At 35.3% G+C, this 17,500-nt stretch overlaps 2 protein-coding genes across 2 annotated transcripts in view; one reads left to right on the forward strand and one right to left on the reverse strand.

Annotated features, from left to right (window-relative positions):
- Window positions 1-54, forward strand: part of LOC137639940 (steryl-sulfatase-like) — a 23,992-nt gene extending 23,938 nt beyond the window's left edge. The window contains exon 12 of the mRNA XM_068372247.1: window positions 1-54. This exon is cut by the window's left edge and continues 146 nt beyond it. The gene's annotated coding sequence lies outside the window, so the exon portion shown is untranslated.
- Window positions 55-2,579: 2,525 nt separating this feature from the next.
- The window catches only part of LOC137639075 (arylsulfatase F-like), a 14,978-nt gene continuing 57 nt past the window's right edge, over window positions 2,580-17,500 (reverse strand). Inside the window, exons 1-11 of the mRNA XM_068371397.1 lie at window positions 17,371-17,500; window positions 16,548-16,651; window positions 14,527-14,655; window positions 13,215-13,378; window positions 11,942-12,112; window positions 10,278-10,510; window positions 8,029-8,204; window positions 6,217-6,401; window positions 4,898-5,015; window positions 3,723-3,915; window positions 2,580-2,890 (exon numbers count right to left, since the gene is read on the reverse strand). The exon at window positions 17,371-17,500 is cut by the window's right edge and continues 57 nt beyond it. Of these exons, the coding sequence (XP_068227498.1) occupies window positions 2,728-2,890; window positions 3,723-3,915; window positions 4,898-5,015; window positions 6,217-6,401; window positions 8,029-8,204; window positions 10,278-10,510; window positions 11,942-12,112; window positions 13,215-13,378; window positions 14,527-14,655; window positions 16,548-16,651; window positions 17,371-17,500 (1,766 nt within the window). The 3' untranslated portion in view covers window positions 2,580-2,727. The remainder of the gene's footprint in view (window positions 2,891-3,722; window positions 3,916-4,897; window positions 5,016-6,216; window positions 6,402-8,028; window positions 8,205-10,277; window positions 10,511-11,941; window positions 12,113-13,214; window positions 13,379-14,526; window positions 14,656-16,547; window positions 16,652-17,370) is intronic.

The raw sequence follows: 17,500 nt of genomic DNA on the forward strand, positions 1-17,500 counted from the left end.
CAAAAGGCTCGTAGGAGCCTAAAACTCTTTAATGTTAAAGATTGACTGTGAATATTGATGAATAAAGTTTATTCATATAAAATTAGTTTTATTACTAACTAAAGGTAAAGGTGTCTGGTTTCAGTTCCAATTTCAAAGAAGATATGCTCACCAGAACGTCAGCCAGGCAAGCCCAACACCCCACTGTGGTGCCCAAACACAGCGTTGGCCTCCCCAGTAAAAAGCTTAAACTCACGGTCCCGGGCTGGGATTGATCTGCTATCATGCGAATGCGAGGCGAACACGTTACCGCTGTACTAGCCAGGACTCCTCACTGCTTGGAGGAAGGACACTGGTGACTGGTAGAACATGTGAACATACATTAACGGGGTCTAAGCGATGTCAGGCAGGGCAGCACCCGATCGGAACTACGGTCTACCCCGAAGCCAAAGATAAGTCCTTCGAAAAGAGGGGAACTTTGCTCACCCTATACATGAGGAAAAATTACGTTAATAGAAGAAGTTGGGTTAAATGATTACAAAGGATATCATCCTGGAGGGTTTGTGGTGGCCTATTGGAAACGTCTCTGCCGAGAGATCAATAGTTTCTTGTAGTGTCTGCAACCTCACCAGGATGGGGTGTTTTGGGGGAGCCTATCGGTCCACTTGCTGAGTCATCAGTAGCCATTGTCTGCTCCTCCCTGGTCCTAGCTCGGGTGGAGAGGGGTCTGGGGCGCTGATTATATGCATATATGGTCAGTCTCTATGATATTGTCCTACTAGCCAGGGCATTGTCATTGTCTCTTGCCACTGCCATGCATGAGTGACTTTCAAAGTTCTTTTCAACTCATGAAACAAATAATCAACCAATCGAAAACATTGCAGACTAAACTACTGTATTCCAAAGATGATAAATTGATTAGAAAATACAAGAAATCTTGAATACTTCTGCCTAAATTAGAGGAATTGCATAGCTTTAAACATTGTGGGCTTCATCTTGCATAAATTGTAAAATTTCGATAATGATTCCTTCTAGAATATAATTATAAAAAATAGTAAGGCCTTTAGAAGGCCTAAAGTTGATTTAAGAACATCTAAAGGAAAAATATAATTTTTCCTTAAAATCACACCATGGAACTTGTGCCTTTTATCATTTTTTTTTTTTTTTTTTTTATTTTTTTTTTTTTTTAAGTATTACGTGCCCGTTTTGTGATGTAAAAATTGTGAATTCAATATTTTTTTATAATGGTATCAAATTACTGCAAATACTTGTAATGTTACATTTGCGTTAAATTAAACACAGATATAATGAACAAATGCCTATATCATTCAAACTGTTCATCTTTGTACCTCTGTCAGTTTGACACAAAGCAGTCATTTTTGTAGCTCCTACTGGAGGCTTCAATCCAGTTTGCAATCTGGTTACAAAAACATCATTGGGCGATTTTATCTCTATGACAGTTCCTGTACTACTAAAAAAACCCCATATTTATTATTTCTATTTCATGAAATTTAGGGCTGTGGTGGCCTATGTAGTAACGTCCCTGACTGATGATTGCCAGACTGAGATTTGAGCCCCGCTCAAACTCGTTAGTTCCTTTGGTCGCTCCAACCTCACCATCCTTGTGAGCTGAGGATGGGGGTTTGGGAGAGCCTATGGTCTACCTGCTGAGTCATCAGCAGCCATTGCCCGGCCCTCCTTGGTTGTAGCTTGTGTGGAGAGGGTGTTGGGCTTTGAATTGTGCGCTGAACGTATGTACATATGGTCAGTCTCTAGGGCATTTTCCTGCTTTCTAGGGCAATTTCACTGTCCCTCGCCTCGGTCATTCATGAGTTGCCTTTAAAACTTGTTTTTTTTTTTTTTTTTTTTTTTTTTTTTTTTTTGTTAGTCTCTAAGGCATCGTCCTACTTTCTAGGGAAATGTCACTGCCCCATGCCTCGTCTATTCATGAGTTGCCTTTAAACTTTTTTTTTTTTTTTTTTTTTTTTTTTTTTTTTTTTTTTTTTTTTACAGACTGATGCCAAGCCATAATTTCTGTAACTCCTACTGGAGGCTTCAGTCCAGTTTGAAATCTGGTTACAAAATTATCACTGAACTATTTCATCTCTATTGCAAATTTAAGTCTGAAGTTTGAGCCCTGCTCACACCCCATTATTCCCAGTACTGTAGTGCCTATCCTCATTGAACCGTCAGCAGCCATTGTCTGGCTCTCTTTGGTCCTAGCTTGGAGGGGCGAGCTTAGGTGGTGACCTTTTGTAAAATTAGTTATCCTTTAGGACATATCCCTGTTCCTTGTCCATTGAATTGGCATTCATTTCATTAATCCTATTTGGATTCAAATCTTTATGTTGTTCCTTCTTTATTATTAATAAATAAATAAATAAATATCTATATATATATATATATATATATATATATATATATACATATATATATATATATATATATATATATATATATATATATATATATAGATATAAAGTATATATATCAAATAATAAGCATTTACAAGAGTGGCTCCTTTCCTTAGTCATATTTCTATTATTCAGTTGGATGAAATAAGTTAAGAAATGGAAAAGGTGAATATATTTTATTAAAAATCCTCAGTGAAAAACTGGTCGCTTTTCAACACATTTTAATGCGAAATATCCTGACATGAGAATCAAACATGATTAATGTGATTTACTCAGTACTCAATCGTCCTTACTTTCAGCACAGAGAAAGGAGGTACTCAGTGTACAGTAAAGGCTACTCAGAAATGGTAACCTCATCTCTGCAGAACAAACAGAATGGTTGGTGGAGAGGCCTCCACATTATCCCTCTGACGGTACTCATTGGAGAAGGCGGATAGACGACATTTGCCTTCCACTCCTTCATATATTGCTGCAAGTAACCGACGATTTCTTTGTATCTGTAAAAGAAAGTTCAGACTTTGAAATATGCTACACCAGACTAATTGGAATAGTGTTATTCCTTGCCAATAACTATTCCGTTTAGCTAGAAAAAAAAGTTTAGTATTTAAAAAAGCTACATAAGACTAAAAAATTTGTAAACAATTATTTACAACCTTACAATTTATAACATATATACATCATCGTATATTTACATGAATAATTTCTTATTTTACATATACTGGACATACAGTTGCAATATTCGAGCCTTAATTGTGTCAATTGTTGAAAATTTTGCAATGCAAAGGAATGATTATTTTCCTTTTTACGACTTGTCCCACAGTGGATTCGTAAAACAAAAATAACCCTTCAGCTAAGGGGGAGGTAACATAAACATGCTGGACTTCTTTGTTAGCCTTGTATCAAGAAAACATCCTTAACATTTTAGAAGTGTATAAAATCAAGCTAGTGCGTAGTGAATTAAAGAGAGTAATATAATTCCATTTGAGCTATTTCCATCTCCCCTATCACGCTCAGGGGGAAGAGGGAGTACTCATACCCTGGTGAGAGGGGGGAGAGGTACACTTGGAAAGTGGGACGTGGTGGAAGGGTTAAATCTGTGTGTATATGTGTTTGTTTGCATATCTATCTAATTATTTAGACAGCTTGAAAACACTAATATCGATTATTATTATTATTATTATTATTATTATTATTATTATTATTATTATTATCTAAGCTACAACCCAAGTTGGAAAAGCAAGATACTATAAGCCCAAGGGCTCCAAGAGGAAAAAATAGTTTCGAGTTTTATACCCTGAACACTGAATAAAAATAGAGAAAATTACTCACTCATTCGACCTAGGACTGATGGGATGATCTTCGTAGGGGTCAAACGAAAGGTCATACAGTTCCGGTTCATGAGATATGTCTTGGTGGTAGGCGTCTCCGTAACACCGGCAATGCTGCACTCTGCCCCATCCACACTGCGTGCTGCCTTGGTGCCATTTTACTTTCCCGAGATGCATCTTGTAAACGTGGTTGCCTGAAAGATGTATATGAATATTCATGCGTTTGTATATATACATACATATATATATATATATATATATATATATATATAAGTATACATATATATATATATATATATATATATATATATATATATATATATATATATATAAATGAATAAACTGTATATATACATATATATATATATATATATATATATATATATATATATATATATATGTATATATATATATAGATAGATAGATAGATAGATAGATAGATAGATAGATAGATAGATATTTATAAGGGAGAGAGAGAGAGAGAGAGAGAGAGAGAGAGAGAGAGAGAGAGAGAGAGAGAGAGAGAAGATTGTGTAAAATATTTCTTTTAAAGCCATAGTAGATTTCCAAACAATTTTGTTCTTAATCCGCCATAACTCTTACTTAATTGTTCTTATGTCACGTAAAAGCTAACGGTAGCTTATATTTTTCTTATGAAATGGTAAACATTTAATTGCATGTAAATATTTACACGTAAAAATATATAAACTAACATTAGAAAATGTTAAGATGATGGATATATATTTCCTAAAAATACCAATTACTTTTTTCAATACAATGGGTTTTGGTGGCCGATGTGGTAACGTCCCTGATTGGTGAATGCTAGACTGGGGTTCGAGTCCCGCTCAAACTCGTTAGTTACTTTAGTCGCTGCAACCTCACTATCCTCGTGAGCTAAGGGTGTGGGGTTTGGAGGAGCATATATGTCCTTCTGCTGAGTCATCATCAGCCATTGCCTGGCCGTCCTTGATCCTAGCTTGGGTGGAAAGGGGGCTTGGGTGCTGATCAAATGTATATATGGTCAGTCTCTAGGGCATTGTCCTGCTTGATAGGGCAATGTCACTGTCCCTTGTCTCTGTCATACATGAGTGGCCTTTAAACCTTTAAATTGGCATGAATAGATAAATTATATATCCCTTTACTTAAAAATATATAAAAATTGACTTTACCACTAACCTCTGGTCAGCCTTATGGCCCGGATATCTGTACAGCAATGGTGAAGCATGATTCGTTCCTTTGGAGGGGTAACGTCTCCTTTCAGCAACAGCTCAGCAATGCTTTGTCCGTCGAGGTCCTTCAGAGGATTTATAAAACTAGAGTTTGTTAATTAGCTAAAATCTAATGGAAAATAGATAATATAGAATATTAAAAAAACTGAAATTCCTGGAAAATAAAAACCTTTCTGTGACCAGATCATTCTTTATTTCTTCCTAATAGGATCTACTAGAAACCAGGCACCAAGATTTGAGATACACTGTTAAAAATTTGAATTAAAAAAACGGTAAATGCCTGGCAATGTTTATTCACAGATTTTTGCTGTTTTAATAACGGATATATTGACGTAAAGGAGTGATATTACGGGCACCAACCCGTAAAATATAAGAACAAATTATGGTAAAATTACGGTCCCCTGTATTTTACGGAAGTACGGCTGAGTACAATACATTTTTACGGAGAATTTCCGATTAAAATAATTTTTTTTAACAGTGTACCTCTGGTGAACAAAACCATACATATTCAAAATTATATAAAAAAAATAGAAATTACCAATATAATGTAACTCCGTTAATCATTACTATAATTAGCTACTACTTGAGACCTACGAGCACACCAGGATTTATAGAGTACTCTATTAATCCTGCCAGACAGTACTACATTGTATCTTTCTCTCTGGTTACGGTTCTTTCTCTTTGCTTACGCAGACACCAAATAGTCTGACTTATTCTTTACAGATTCTCCTCTGTCCTCATACACCTGAAAACACTGAGATTACTAAACAATTCTTCTTCTCCCAAGGGGTTAATTACTGCACTTTACTTTCCTCTTGGTAAGGGTAGAAGAGGCTGTTTAGCTATGGTAAGCAGCTCTTCTAGGAGAAGTACACTCCAAAATCAAACCATTGTTCTCTAGTCTTAGGTAGTGCCGTAGCCTCTGTACCATGGTCTTCCACTGTCTTGGGTTAGAGTTCTCTTGCTTGAGGGTACACTAGGGCACACTGTTCTATCTAGTTTCTCTTCCTCTTGTTTTGTGAACTTTTTATAGTTTATATAGGAAATATTTATTTTAATGTTTTTACTGTTTTTAAAATATTTTATTTTTCCTTGTTTCCTTTTGTCACTGGGTTATTTTCCCTGTTGGAGCCCCTTGCCTTATAGCATCCTGCTTTTCAAACTAGGGTTGTAGCTTAGCATTTAATGATAATAATAATAATAATAATAATAATAATAATAATAATAATAATAATAATAATAATAATAATAATAATAATAGCACACCTTATCACTAGCGTGTGGAACGAGTTCCTGCATTGGCGGCAACTGAGCTAGGTCCAAGACAGTAGGCAAGAGATCCAGCAGGGATGTTGGTGTGTCCACGACCCTCCCAGCAGGTAGATGTCCTGGCCAGCTGTAAATCCCAGCCACTCGAATTCCTCCTTCACTGCTTCCTTGGAGTTTACCTCCTATGAAGATAATTCCAGAAATAAAATGTACTGTATAGTAAGTCATCAGAACTATAGAAGAAATGCATTGTTTACTTTCCTTTTAAGTAATATTAACCTTTTTTCTATTGAAGAGTAATAGATTTGCAATGCACATGGCAGATATTCTTTTCAATGCATATTGACAAGACGAAATCTGTCACAAACACAGCACCCAAGTGAAATTACAGTCCATGCTATGCTTGCGACAGAGCTATGAGGGTTCTTAAGTCAGTTCGATATGAGAGTAATGATATATAGAAAACATGAACCTAGAGTAAATGTACCAAATTTAATGGAACAGATGACGAGTATGCAAATTTCAAGGGTGGTTTTGGTGGAAAAACATGAAATTCCAATGAATATGGTTACATAGTATGGTACATTACAAAAATTACGATAGGAAACTGAAGAAAGATGTTGACCAAAGAAAAATAGGGGACTGCTAGAAGCGAAGTTGCGGGACAGAAGAGAGAACAGTACTCATGAATGCGAGAAAAGGAATAAAGAAGTGAGAGTAAAAGAGACCGTTAACAAGAGTAAACTGAACCATGGAGGAATAATCGTTAAAGTGGAAAGTGCATGAATGAAACTGGATGGGTCACACTTTTCTCTCACTATTTTATCCCTCTCCAGACCATAGATACTTTACAGACATTATCTTGACATATTTAATGTTGAGCTATCATCTAAACTCAACATCCCCATCTCATTACCAGAGACAACAACAGACTCAATCATACCTTAATACCTTCCAAGCTTGGCTTCCTCTGACACTCCTCTAAAGACCATTACCAGAGACCTCACTATCCCACGTCACTTATTCTGCAACTTACCTTTGCCCAAGTGCCCTTTCCATCCAAGCCAGGACCAAAAATTGATTGATTGATTATGAGTTAACTAGCATCCACTGGAGGGCCATATAATGGCTGCTGATGACTCAGAAGGTAGACCTATAAACTCTCCCAAACCCCACATCCCTAGCTCATAAGGACGATGAAACTGCCAGGCTTGAACAGGGGTTCAAGTCCCGTCTAATAGGTTATAAGACAGAGACGTTTCCAATAGGATACTTCAAAGCCAGGACCAAGGAGGGCTATGCAATGGATGCTGATGACTCAGCAGCTAAACCTGTAAACTCTCCCAAACCCCATATCCCTAGCTCACAAGGACGGTGAAATTGCAGACACTTCTAGAAAATATCAAGCTTGAACAGAGCTTCAAGTCCTGTCTAACAGATCATTAGACAGATACGTTTCTAATAGGCTACTCCGTCTATTATCGTGCTTTTTCCCATTCGTATGGGGTAAGACGGGTTGCCTTCTTTTGAAGGACTTTGCTCTGGCTTTTGGGGTGGACCGTATTACCAACGGGCTACCCTGCCTGTCATAGCTTAGACCCCGGTAGCGTGTGTTTGTGTGTTGTACCAGCCACTATCGTCCTTCCTCCCAGCAGCGAGGAGTCATGGCGTAGTTAGGTCAACAGTTCGAGACGTGTAAGGTGTCTGTATGTTTTTTTCAGAAGGTTACTCCAAAATACCTATATCAATGAACTTCAATTCTTCTCTCACCTTCCGTGCTTACATTTATATTTCCAAGAGTGGCTTTACCTTTGAATAGTCCGTTGTGTCCTCCGATGCGCTGTCCATCGTGGTCAATAGACTCCAGGGCTCCTCCGTGATCTGAAGTGAAGTAAACGATGGTGTTTTCTTCGAGACCAAACTCCCTCAGGGAATCTAATAGCGCTCCAATGCTCTCATCCATTTCTTCGACGTTGTCTCCATACCTAGAAGAAAGGGTCTTAGGACTTAGACTCTTAAGAAATTTTTTTTTAGAGTACGATCTTTTTTCTTATCTATAGAGTCCAGTTACACACACATACACAGACATACAGTATATATATATATATATATATATATATATATATATATATATATATATATATGTGTGTGTGTGTGTGTGTGTGTGTATATGTATATATATAAATATATATATATATATATATATATATATATGTATATATATATATATATACTATATATATATTATATATATATATATATATATATATATATATATATATTCATTTATACATATATATATATATATATATATATATATATATATAAATAAATACCATTATGTTTAAAACAGATCTTAGGCGTTTTCAATACTTTCTTGCTCTCGGCAATATTCCCTGCCATTAACTGTTAATATTGACGGAAAAACTTCTATTAAATTAACATAATTCAAACATCATTATTTATTTTCTTTATTCGAGCCTTTTTCAAAAGTCTGCTAACAACGCTTTACCCCGAGTAATTCTATTTCACAATTTGTAAATGAAAAACTAATGTTTGATAATATAAAAAAGTTCACTTCTTATCAAATGACTTGCTTGAGGGTACACTCGGACGCACTATTCTCTCTGTTTTGATGTTGTTAATAGTTTATATAGGACATGTCTGTTTTGATGTTGTTACTGTTTATAGAATGATATATTGTTCATTTATTCTCATCATTTATTCATTTCCTTATTTCCTTTCCTCGCGGGGCTATTTTTCCCTATTGGAGCCCTTGGGCTTATAGCATCTTGCTTTTCCAAGTAGGGTTGTAGCTTGGCTAATAATAATAATAATAATAATAATAATAATAATAATAATATATCATTTGTCTTCTTGTTTTGTTAAAGTTTTTATAGTTTATGTAGGAGATATTTATTTTGATGTTGTTACTGTTCTTGAAATATTTTATCTTTTTTTTTCTTGTTTCCTTTCTTCGCTGGGCTATTTTCCCTGTTGGAGCCCCCGGGCTTATAGCATCCTGCTTTTCCAACTAGGGTTGTAGCTTAGAAAGTAATAATGATAATAAAATGTGTTTACAGTGCATCTCTCTCTCTCTCTCTCTCTCTCTCTCTCTCTCTCTCTCTCTCTCTCTCTCTCTCTCTCTCTCTCTCTCTCGAAATGTCTTTCTAAATCTTATTTTGTATTCCGTATGAATTCATTTGGCCTAACTTTTTATGTAAACAATGTAATTGTTACCATATACACAGTTAGAAAAAAACTCTAATTATAATCGGAAATTCTCCGTAAAAATATACTGTTCTCAACCGTATTTCAGTAAAATACAGGCGACCGTAATTTTACCTTACTTTTTTATTATTTTTTTACGGGTTGGTGACCATAATATCCCTCCTTTTACGTCCATATATTTGTTTTTGAAACGGTAAAAATCCTGGAATAAATGTTGCCAGACATTTGCCGTTTTTTTAATGCAAATTTTTATGTGTACCCAAATGTCTGACGCCAGTGGGCGCCCTAAATTGATTAAAACGAAACCTCTCTTTATCTCTCTTTATCTCTCTTTATCTCTCACACCTGAGTACAAAATAAATATAATGGGCAAGGAAAAATAATGACGATCATCCCCAATGCAATAGGCAGGCCTGGATTTCACATATCAAACCTTATAGTATTATTATTATTATTATTATTATCATTATTATTATTATTAGCTCAGCTACGACCCTAATTGGAAAAGCAAGATGCTATAAGCCCAAGGGCTCCAACAGGGAAAAATAGCCCAGTGAGGAAAGGAAATAAGGAAATAAATAAACGATATAAGAAGCAATGAAAAATAAAAATAAAATATTTCAAAAACATTAACATTAAAACAGATATTTGATATATGAACTATAAAAAAGATATATGTAAGCGTGTTCATTATAAAAACATTTGCTGCGAGTAAGAACTTTTGAAGTTCTACCGATTCAACTACCCGATTAAGAAAATCATTCCAAAACTTGGTCACAGCTGGAATAAAACTTCTAGAGAACAAGAATGACCATAACTCTTCTTACCTTCCGTGTTTGCTAACGCCTTTCATATGCGGGGCGGTGAACATGGGCGTATGAACATGCGCCATAGAATGGAATAGGAAGAACGGCTTTTCGTCCTTGGCATGGGCCCTTAGAAATTGCCTTGATTCTGAAACTAGGCGCTGCGAAAGCCCGTCTAGCTCAATGGGACTTTCGACCACTTTGTCCTGCCTAAGAATCATGGAGTTTCCGTGTTTGTGGAGCCATGGGGATACCTGGAAAGAATCAATTGAGAATTAATAGTTGTTGATTACCTCTATTTCTAATATGCTTTACCAAAAAGGTAAGAGAATCATGCAGATGTAATTATCATTATTATTATTATTACTAGCCAAGCTACAATCCTAGTTGGAAAAGCAAGATGCTATAAGCCCAAGGGCTCCAACAGGGAAAAATAGCCCAGTGAGGAAAGCAAACAAGGAAATAAATAAAGGATGAGAATAAATTACCAATAAATCATTCTAAAAACAGTAACAACGTCAAAACAGATTATTATTATTATTATTATTATTATTATTACTAGCCAAGCTACAACCCTAGTTGGAAAAGCAAGATGCTATAATCCCAAGGGCTCCAACAGGGAAAAATAGCCCAGTGAGGAAAGGAAACAAGGAAATAAATAAAGGATGAGAATAAATTACCAATAAATCATTCTAAAAACAGTAACAACGTCAAAACAGATATGTCCTATATAAACTATTAACAACGTCAAAAACAGATATGTCATATATAAACTATAAAAAGACTTACCTCAGCCTGGTCAACATAAAAACGTAGATTCATAAAGCATTCGAGGAGAGAATCAGAAATGCTATGGGAAAATTAATGAAAATTTAGTGATTGTTGTGATTAAGAACTTACAGAAATAAATATCTACTAAAAATAACTGTTGGGAAAACGTAAAAAGTAAACGAATCCTTGAGTCAAGTTACTCAATTATATTGAAGAAAATGTAAACTTGAAAAAATGTTTTGATTATTTTTTTTTTTTGAGATTTGATAAAAATACACAGTAAAGGGGAGTCAGATCTGATTGATGAAAGTATAAAAACAAATGTTGAAAATTTTATTATACTTACTAGAGTAAAATAATTAAAATGAATTTGAGACGCAAATTAAAAGTTGAAGCATAAAAAGGAATTCATGATACTACAGGCAATGAATTATGAAAGCGATGGTATGATTAAGTAGCTGACCAGAATGTGTAAGGCAATTCTAGATGAGGGAAAAGTTCTCAAAATTCCAAAGTAAGTCCTGAAGTTTAGATTGAAATAGGAGTCAAGTAATTTAAAGAGGAAATTCGTAAAAAATAAATACGACTGAATTGGAAGGAATTGTACATATCCAATAAGGTATGATTTTTATAACGAAACTTTGCTTTCCTATTTTCAAACAACAATTAATTCTAAAATATTTATCTTAGTTCCTCGTCAAATCTTATCTAATTCAGTGTCTGCTATTAGTTTTCAGTAATGCATATCACCTAATTATACACTCATTTTATCTTTACCTTGATTAGATTTCAACTTCAGTTCCTAAATTTTTTTTTTTTTTTTTTTTTTTTTTTTTTGCAAATCTCTCTTTTATCTTTGTCTCCACTTTTCTCATATTTCTAAACCAACACACGGCTGCTTAACCAAAACTCACCCCCCAGTGGGTTCCTTTGTTCAGACCGACGTGGCTGACGAAGAACCAAACGACGAAGAGGATGACGTTGGTGAGAACGAGAAGAAAAACGAAGGTGACAATGCCCCAATTAAATCTCTTCCTCCCGAGGTACAAACTGATGACACACAGCAGCCAAGTTGCGACCAGGGTCTGAAAATCAGATAAGAAAAGAGCATACGATGTCAAGTATTAGTTACTAGTGTACTCGACCTGTCAAAAATAATGGCTAAATATTTAGATAGATATGTACACACACACACACACACACACATATATTCGACAAAATGAGACAGCTACTGAACTGACTCTTACTCTGAATCCTTGGACAATTATTACCTCCGCCAACGAAGTTGGAAGCAGGTTATGTTCTCATCCCTGTTTGTGTGTTCGTTTGTGTGTGTGTGTTTGTTAGTGAACAGCTTCCTGGCCACAATTTTAATCGTAGAGTAATGAAACTTGCAGAGATTAACTTTTATATTAAAAGCTGAAAATTATTAAATTTTGGATGTAAAGGTCAAAGGTCAAGCTCTCGGTCAAGCAAAATTTCCAATTCGCGTAATAAGCCCCAAGTCTGGACATCGCTGTCACAGAGACTTCAAACTTGGTTCATAATTGAGTGTATGAAAATCCACGCCAATTAATACATGTCAAGGTCGAGAAATAAGCTGCCACGGCGGAGGTCTGCACTCTACTGAGTGCCCCTCTAGTTATTAAGGTAGTTACTCCAAGCTAATGCAAAGATACGTATCAATTTAACAGAGATCTGGACAGGTCAGACTTGGTATATTATTATTATTATTACTAACCAAGCTACAATCCTAGTTGGAAAAGCAAGATGCTATAAGCCCAGGGGCTCCAATAGGGAAAAATAGCCCAGTGAGGAAAGGAAATAAGGAAATAAATAAATGATGAGAACAAATTAACAATAAATCATTCTAAAAAATAGTAACAACGTCAAAACAGATATGTCATTATATAAACTATTAACAACGTCAAAAACAAATATGTCATATATAAACTATAAAAAGACTCATGTCCGCCTGGTCAACATAAAATCATTTGCTCCAACTTTGAACTTTTGAAGTTCTCCTGATTCAACTACCCGATTAGGAAGATCATTCCACAACTTGGTAACAGCTGGAATAAAACTTCTAGAGTACTGTGTAGTATTGAGCCTCATGATGGAGAAGGCCTGGCCTAATTCTCTTATTTTAATCATAAAACCCTAATCCAAATACTCCATTACTCATACCTGGTACTTCGTTTCCGACACTGGAAACTTCCAGAAAGTTTGGATGTCACCGAACTGGAGAAAGAGGGTCACTGGAATTCCATAGAAGGTCTGGAATCCATGGAGAAGAGGTCCGGGGCATGACAGACCAAACAGGCTACAGTGCATTCCTAGGTGCCATTTACCTGTTAATTAAGAAAGCAAGGAATGATAACTCAGGTAAATTTGCTCATTATATCTTAGATCTAATAGAAAGATAGAGATTTAGCTTGTACTGGATTAAATTTATGTTACTTAGCGCATTACTTTACTTAGTTATTTTACTTACTTTAAGGGCCTTTCTTCTGGCCCTATACAGTATTATTATTATTATTATTATTATTATTATTATTATTATTATTATTATTATTACTTGCTAAGCTACAACCCTAGTCGGAAAAGCAGAATGTTATAAGCCCGAGGGCTCCAACAGGGAAAGTAGCCCAGGGAGGAAAGGAAATAAGGAAACTGCAAGAAAAGTAATTAATAATTAATATAAAACATTATAAGAACAGCAACAACACTGAAATGAATATTTCATATATAAACAATAACAAAAAGAGGAAGAGAAGAATATAAAATGTGGGCCCAAGCGTACCCTCAAGCAACAGAACTCCTACCCAAGACAGTGAAAGACCATGGTACAGAGACTATGGTACTATTTATTATTGGTATTATTATTATCATTATTACTAATCTAGTTACAACTCTGGTTGAAAAAACAGAATACTATAAGCCCAAGGAGTCCAGCAGGGAAAGTAGCCCAGTAAGGAAAGGAAATAATGTTGTTACTGTTCTTAGAATATTTTATTTCAATTGTTAATTACTTTTCTTACTTCATTGTTTCCTTTCCTCCGTGGGCTATTTTCCTTGCTGGAGCTCCTGGGCTTATAGCATCTTGCTTTTCCACCTAGGGTTGTAGCTTAGCATGTAATAATAATAATAATAATAATAATAATAAACTTTTTGGAAACTCTAAAACTTAAAACTCAGTCACCAATTAATAATGTTATTCTTTGTCTGAATATTAACAAATATATGTTTAATCAATATTTATTTTTTTTGTATAAAGTAATAATAATAATAATAATAATAATAATAATAATTATCATTATTATTATAATAATAATCATTTGTGCATGTTTCTGTATAGGCCTATGCTTACTATATTTTGACCCATCCACTATCTACAGTTGCCTCCAAACTTATACTTTAAAAGGTAAGTAACGGCTATCATCGATAAGGGGGAGATAATAAATAAAAAGAATGGTTGTAAATTATTACAATCACTTACCAACAATGGCAGTAGTGTAATTAGCAGCCCTGAGCGCTGCTGCTATGGTTACTTCATCTAACGGTAAAGTAACTTTAGTACTTAAATGTGGAATGATCGGTACCTCCATCCTTTCGTCTGACGTTAGTCCTAAGAACATAGAACATCATATTTTAGATATAGGCCTAAGAACATAGAACATCATATTTTAGACATAGGCCTAAGAACATATAACATCATATTTTAGACAGGCCTAAGATCACAGAACATCATATCATAGACCTAGGCCTAAGAACACAGAACATCATATTTTAGTTCTAGGCCTAAGAACCCAGAACATCATATCTTAGAACTAGGCCTAAGAATACAGAACATCACATTTTAGACCTAGGCCTAAGAACACAGAACATCATATTTTAGACATAGGCCTAAGAACACAGAACATCATATTTTAGATCTAGGCCTAAGAACAAGGAACATCATATTTTAGACATAGGCTTAAGAACAAAGAACATCATATTTTAGACATAGGCCTAAGATCACAGAACATCATATTTTAGACATAGGCCTAAAATCACAAAACATCTTATTTTAGACATAGGTCTAAGATCACAGAATATCATAATTTAGACATACTCCTAAGAACACAGAACATCATACTTTAGACTTAGGCTTAAGATCACAGAACATCATATTTTAGACCTAGGCCTAAGAACACAGAACATCATATCTTAGACCTAGGCCTAAGAACACAGAACATCATATTTTAGACCTTGATCATAATACAGAAATGTACTGTAGGTATGAGAGACTGTTCAATGAGAAATGTGGGTAATTCAAGCTCATCATAGTTCAATCTACTTGGCTTGGTTTTAAGTAACTGCATTCAAAAGTACTTTAATAAGTAACTAGTTGCTAAATTGAATCCATTTGATCAAAACTTGTCATAAGCAGTTCAACCGCAAAATTAGTGAATAAATTAAATTAATCTGTCTGTGAATTAGATGCCTAGATGTTGTTAGAATATTAATCTATATGTAAATTTGATGACAATAATAGCAGTTGTTTGAACATTGGTTAAAGGAAAATAGTCAACAATTGATTAGACTCTCACTAAACCATTTGAAATTGCATAATAAACTCTGAAAGGTGTATACAAAGCAGAACATTATAAAGTGGGCCAACTGCAAAGATTACGATAGAATGATAAAGATACCCCGTGGATGGTATACAATCTATTGCGTATAATCAAACTCGCTGATTGGGATTAGAAGAAATCAAAATACATCAGTGCTTTTAAAAGTAAATCAATATACAATGGTGGATGTTTAGTTCTTACCTAAAAGTGGGCCACAGGCCAGTGTGTGTAAAGTTTCAAAGATTATTAAATCTTCTTCATATAGGTGGATAAAAGAGGAGAAATGTGGAGGTGTGATAGACATTGACTCTTTATAAAGATTTTTTAGGGAACGAGTCACTATAGAAGTGAAGATTGGTAAGTTGGTTGAAGGGATGTGAGATTTATAGTGGAAGTATAGGATAAAGCAATCAAGAAAATGCTAGATAGAATAGGAATAGAAAGATATGATTATCAAGGGACCATGTAGATTCATACAAAACTGAGCATTTTGTGTAAAACTATCAGGAAAACAAGTACAGTAATTATGAACACTGGAAAGAAAATATTTTTGCTTGACGAAAATTTAACTTGTATAATAATACACACTTAAACAAAGCCACTCCAACGCCTAAAATCATAACAGACACCTCAAACTTCTCTAACTGTCGACCTAACCATGCCAGGACTCCTCGTTGCTGGGAGAAAGGACACTGGTGACTGGTGCAACACATGAACATGCACTTCCAGGGTCTAAGATATGTCAGGCAGGGGAGCCGATCGGGAATACGGTCTACCCTAAAGCCATAACAAAGTCCTTCATAAAGAAGGCAACTGTTCTTACCCCATGCAAAAATGGGGAAAAAAGCACGTTAATAGAAGAAGAATATTTTTTGCTTCTACAGAATATGGAGTATGTACTCACCATATCTAGAAGGATATCTACCAGTCATCAGAGCAGCCCTGCTTGGAGTGCACACAGCTGCAGCTGCCAGATGATGTGTCAGTTTGACTCCTCCCGCTGCTAGCCTGTTGAAGGGTAGTGTTTGTACAAGTGCAAGGGAAATGTGAGAGTTACATATGAAGTAGGAAGACCATTGTTTCATTGTAAAAGGCAAAACATTCCTCACCTGGTTAATTGCTACACAGTTGACTCCAGCTCAGGAGAAATATCACCTACTTTCACACAAAACCATTCACTCTTCTGCCTACATGTTCTAATTTATGCTTTTCTGTAGCCTGTCTTGCTCTTTTCATCAAGATCTCACAATACATCTTACCTTTTATACTAAATAACTGTTATTACTGTATAATTCTTAGTCACCTTTACCTTTATACCATGGAACAATTGTACTTCTCAGACATTCTTTTGGAGCCCTCCCCAAATTCAGACCTACCTTACAAACTCTGCAACATCTGTCCAATGATCCAGTTGACTTACAGTGTCTTTTCTTTATCCAACCACACAATTGACTCTCATATATCCTCAAGTCAATTTCACATGCATTTTCAGCCTTATGCTAACCATTTCAACCTGTGTGTCGCTAACCTCTGACTTTCTTTAATCCTCAATGTTCAACCAATCTTCAAAATACTTTATCAACCCATCTGTATTTTTTCACATTAGAAGAGCATCAACCCTGGCACTTTTCTATAATATGCCGTCAAGGACAAACATTGAGAGATCACTCAATCTTTTTTCTAGAATCAAATGCATACTAAAGCTAGCCTACATCACGTCATTTTACCTGTCAAGGTTGGGTGTCCTAATGGTGTCGTTGCCATAGCAACCAACGTCTCCTATGCCTAAGTCGTCGGCCAAGATCACCAAGATATTCGGAGATTTCCTGGCAGCTGATACCAGAGGAGTTTTTGTCA

The sequence above is a fragment of the Palaemon carinicauda genome, chromosome 4, assembly GCF_036898095.1.
Source record: "Palaemon carinicauda isolate YSFRI2023 chromosome 4, ASM3689809v2, whole genome shotgun sequence".
Classification (NCBI taxonomy): domain Eukaryota; kingdom Metazoa; phylum Arthropoda; class Malacostraca; order Decapoda; family Palaemonidae; genus Palaemon; species Palaemon carinicauda.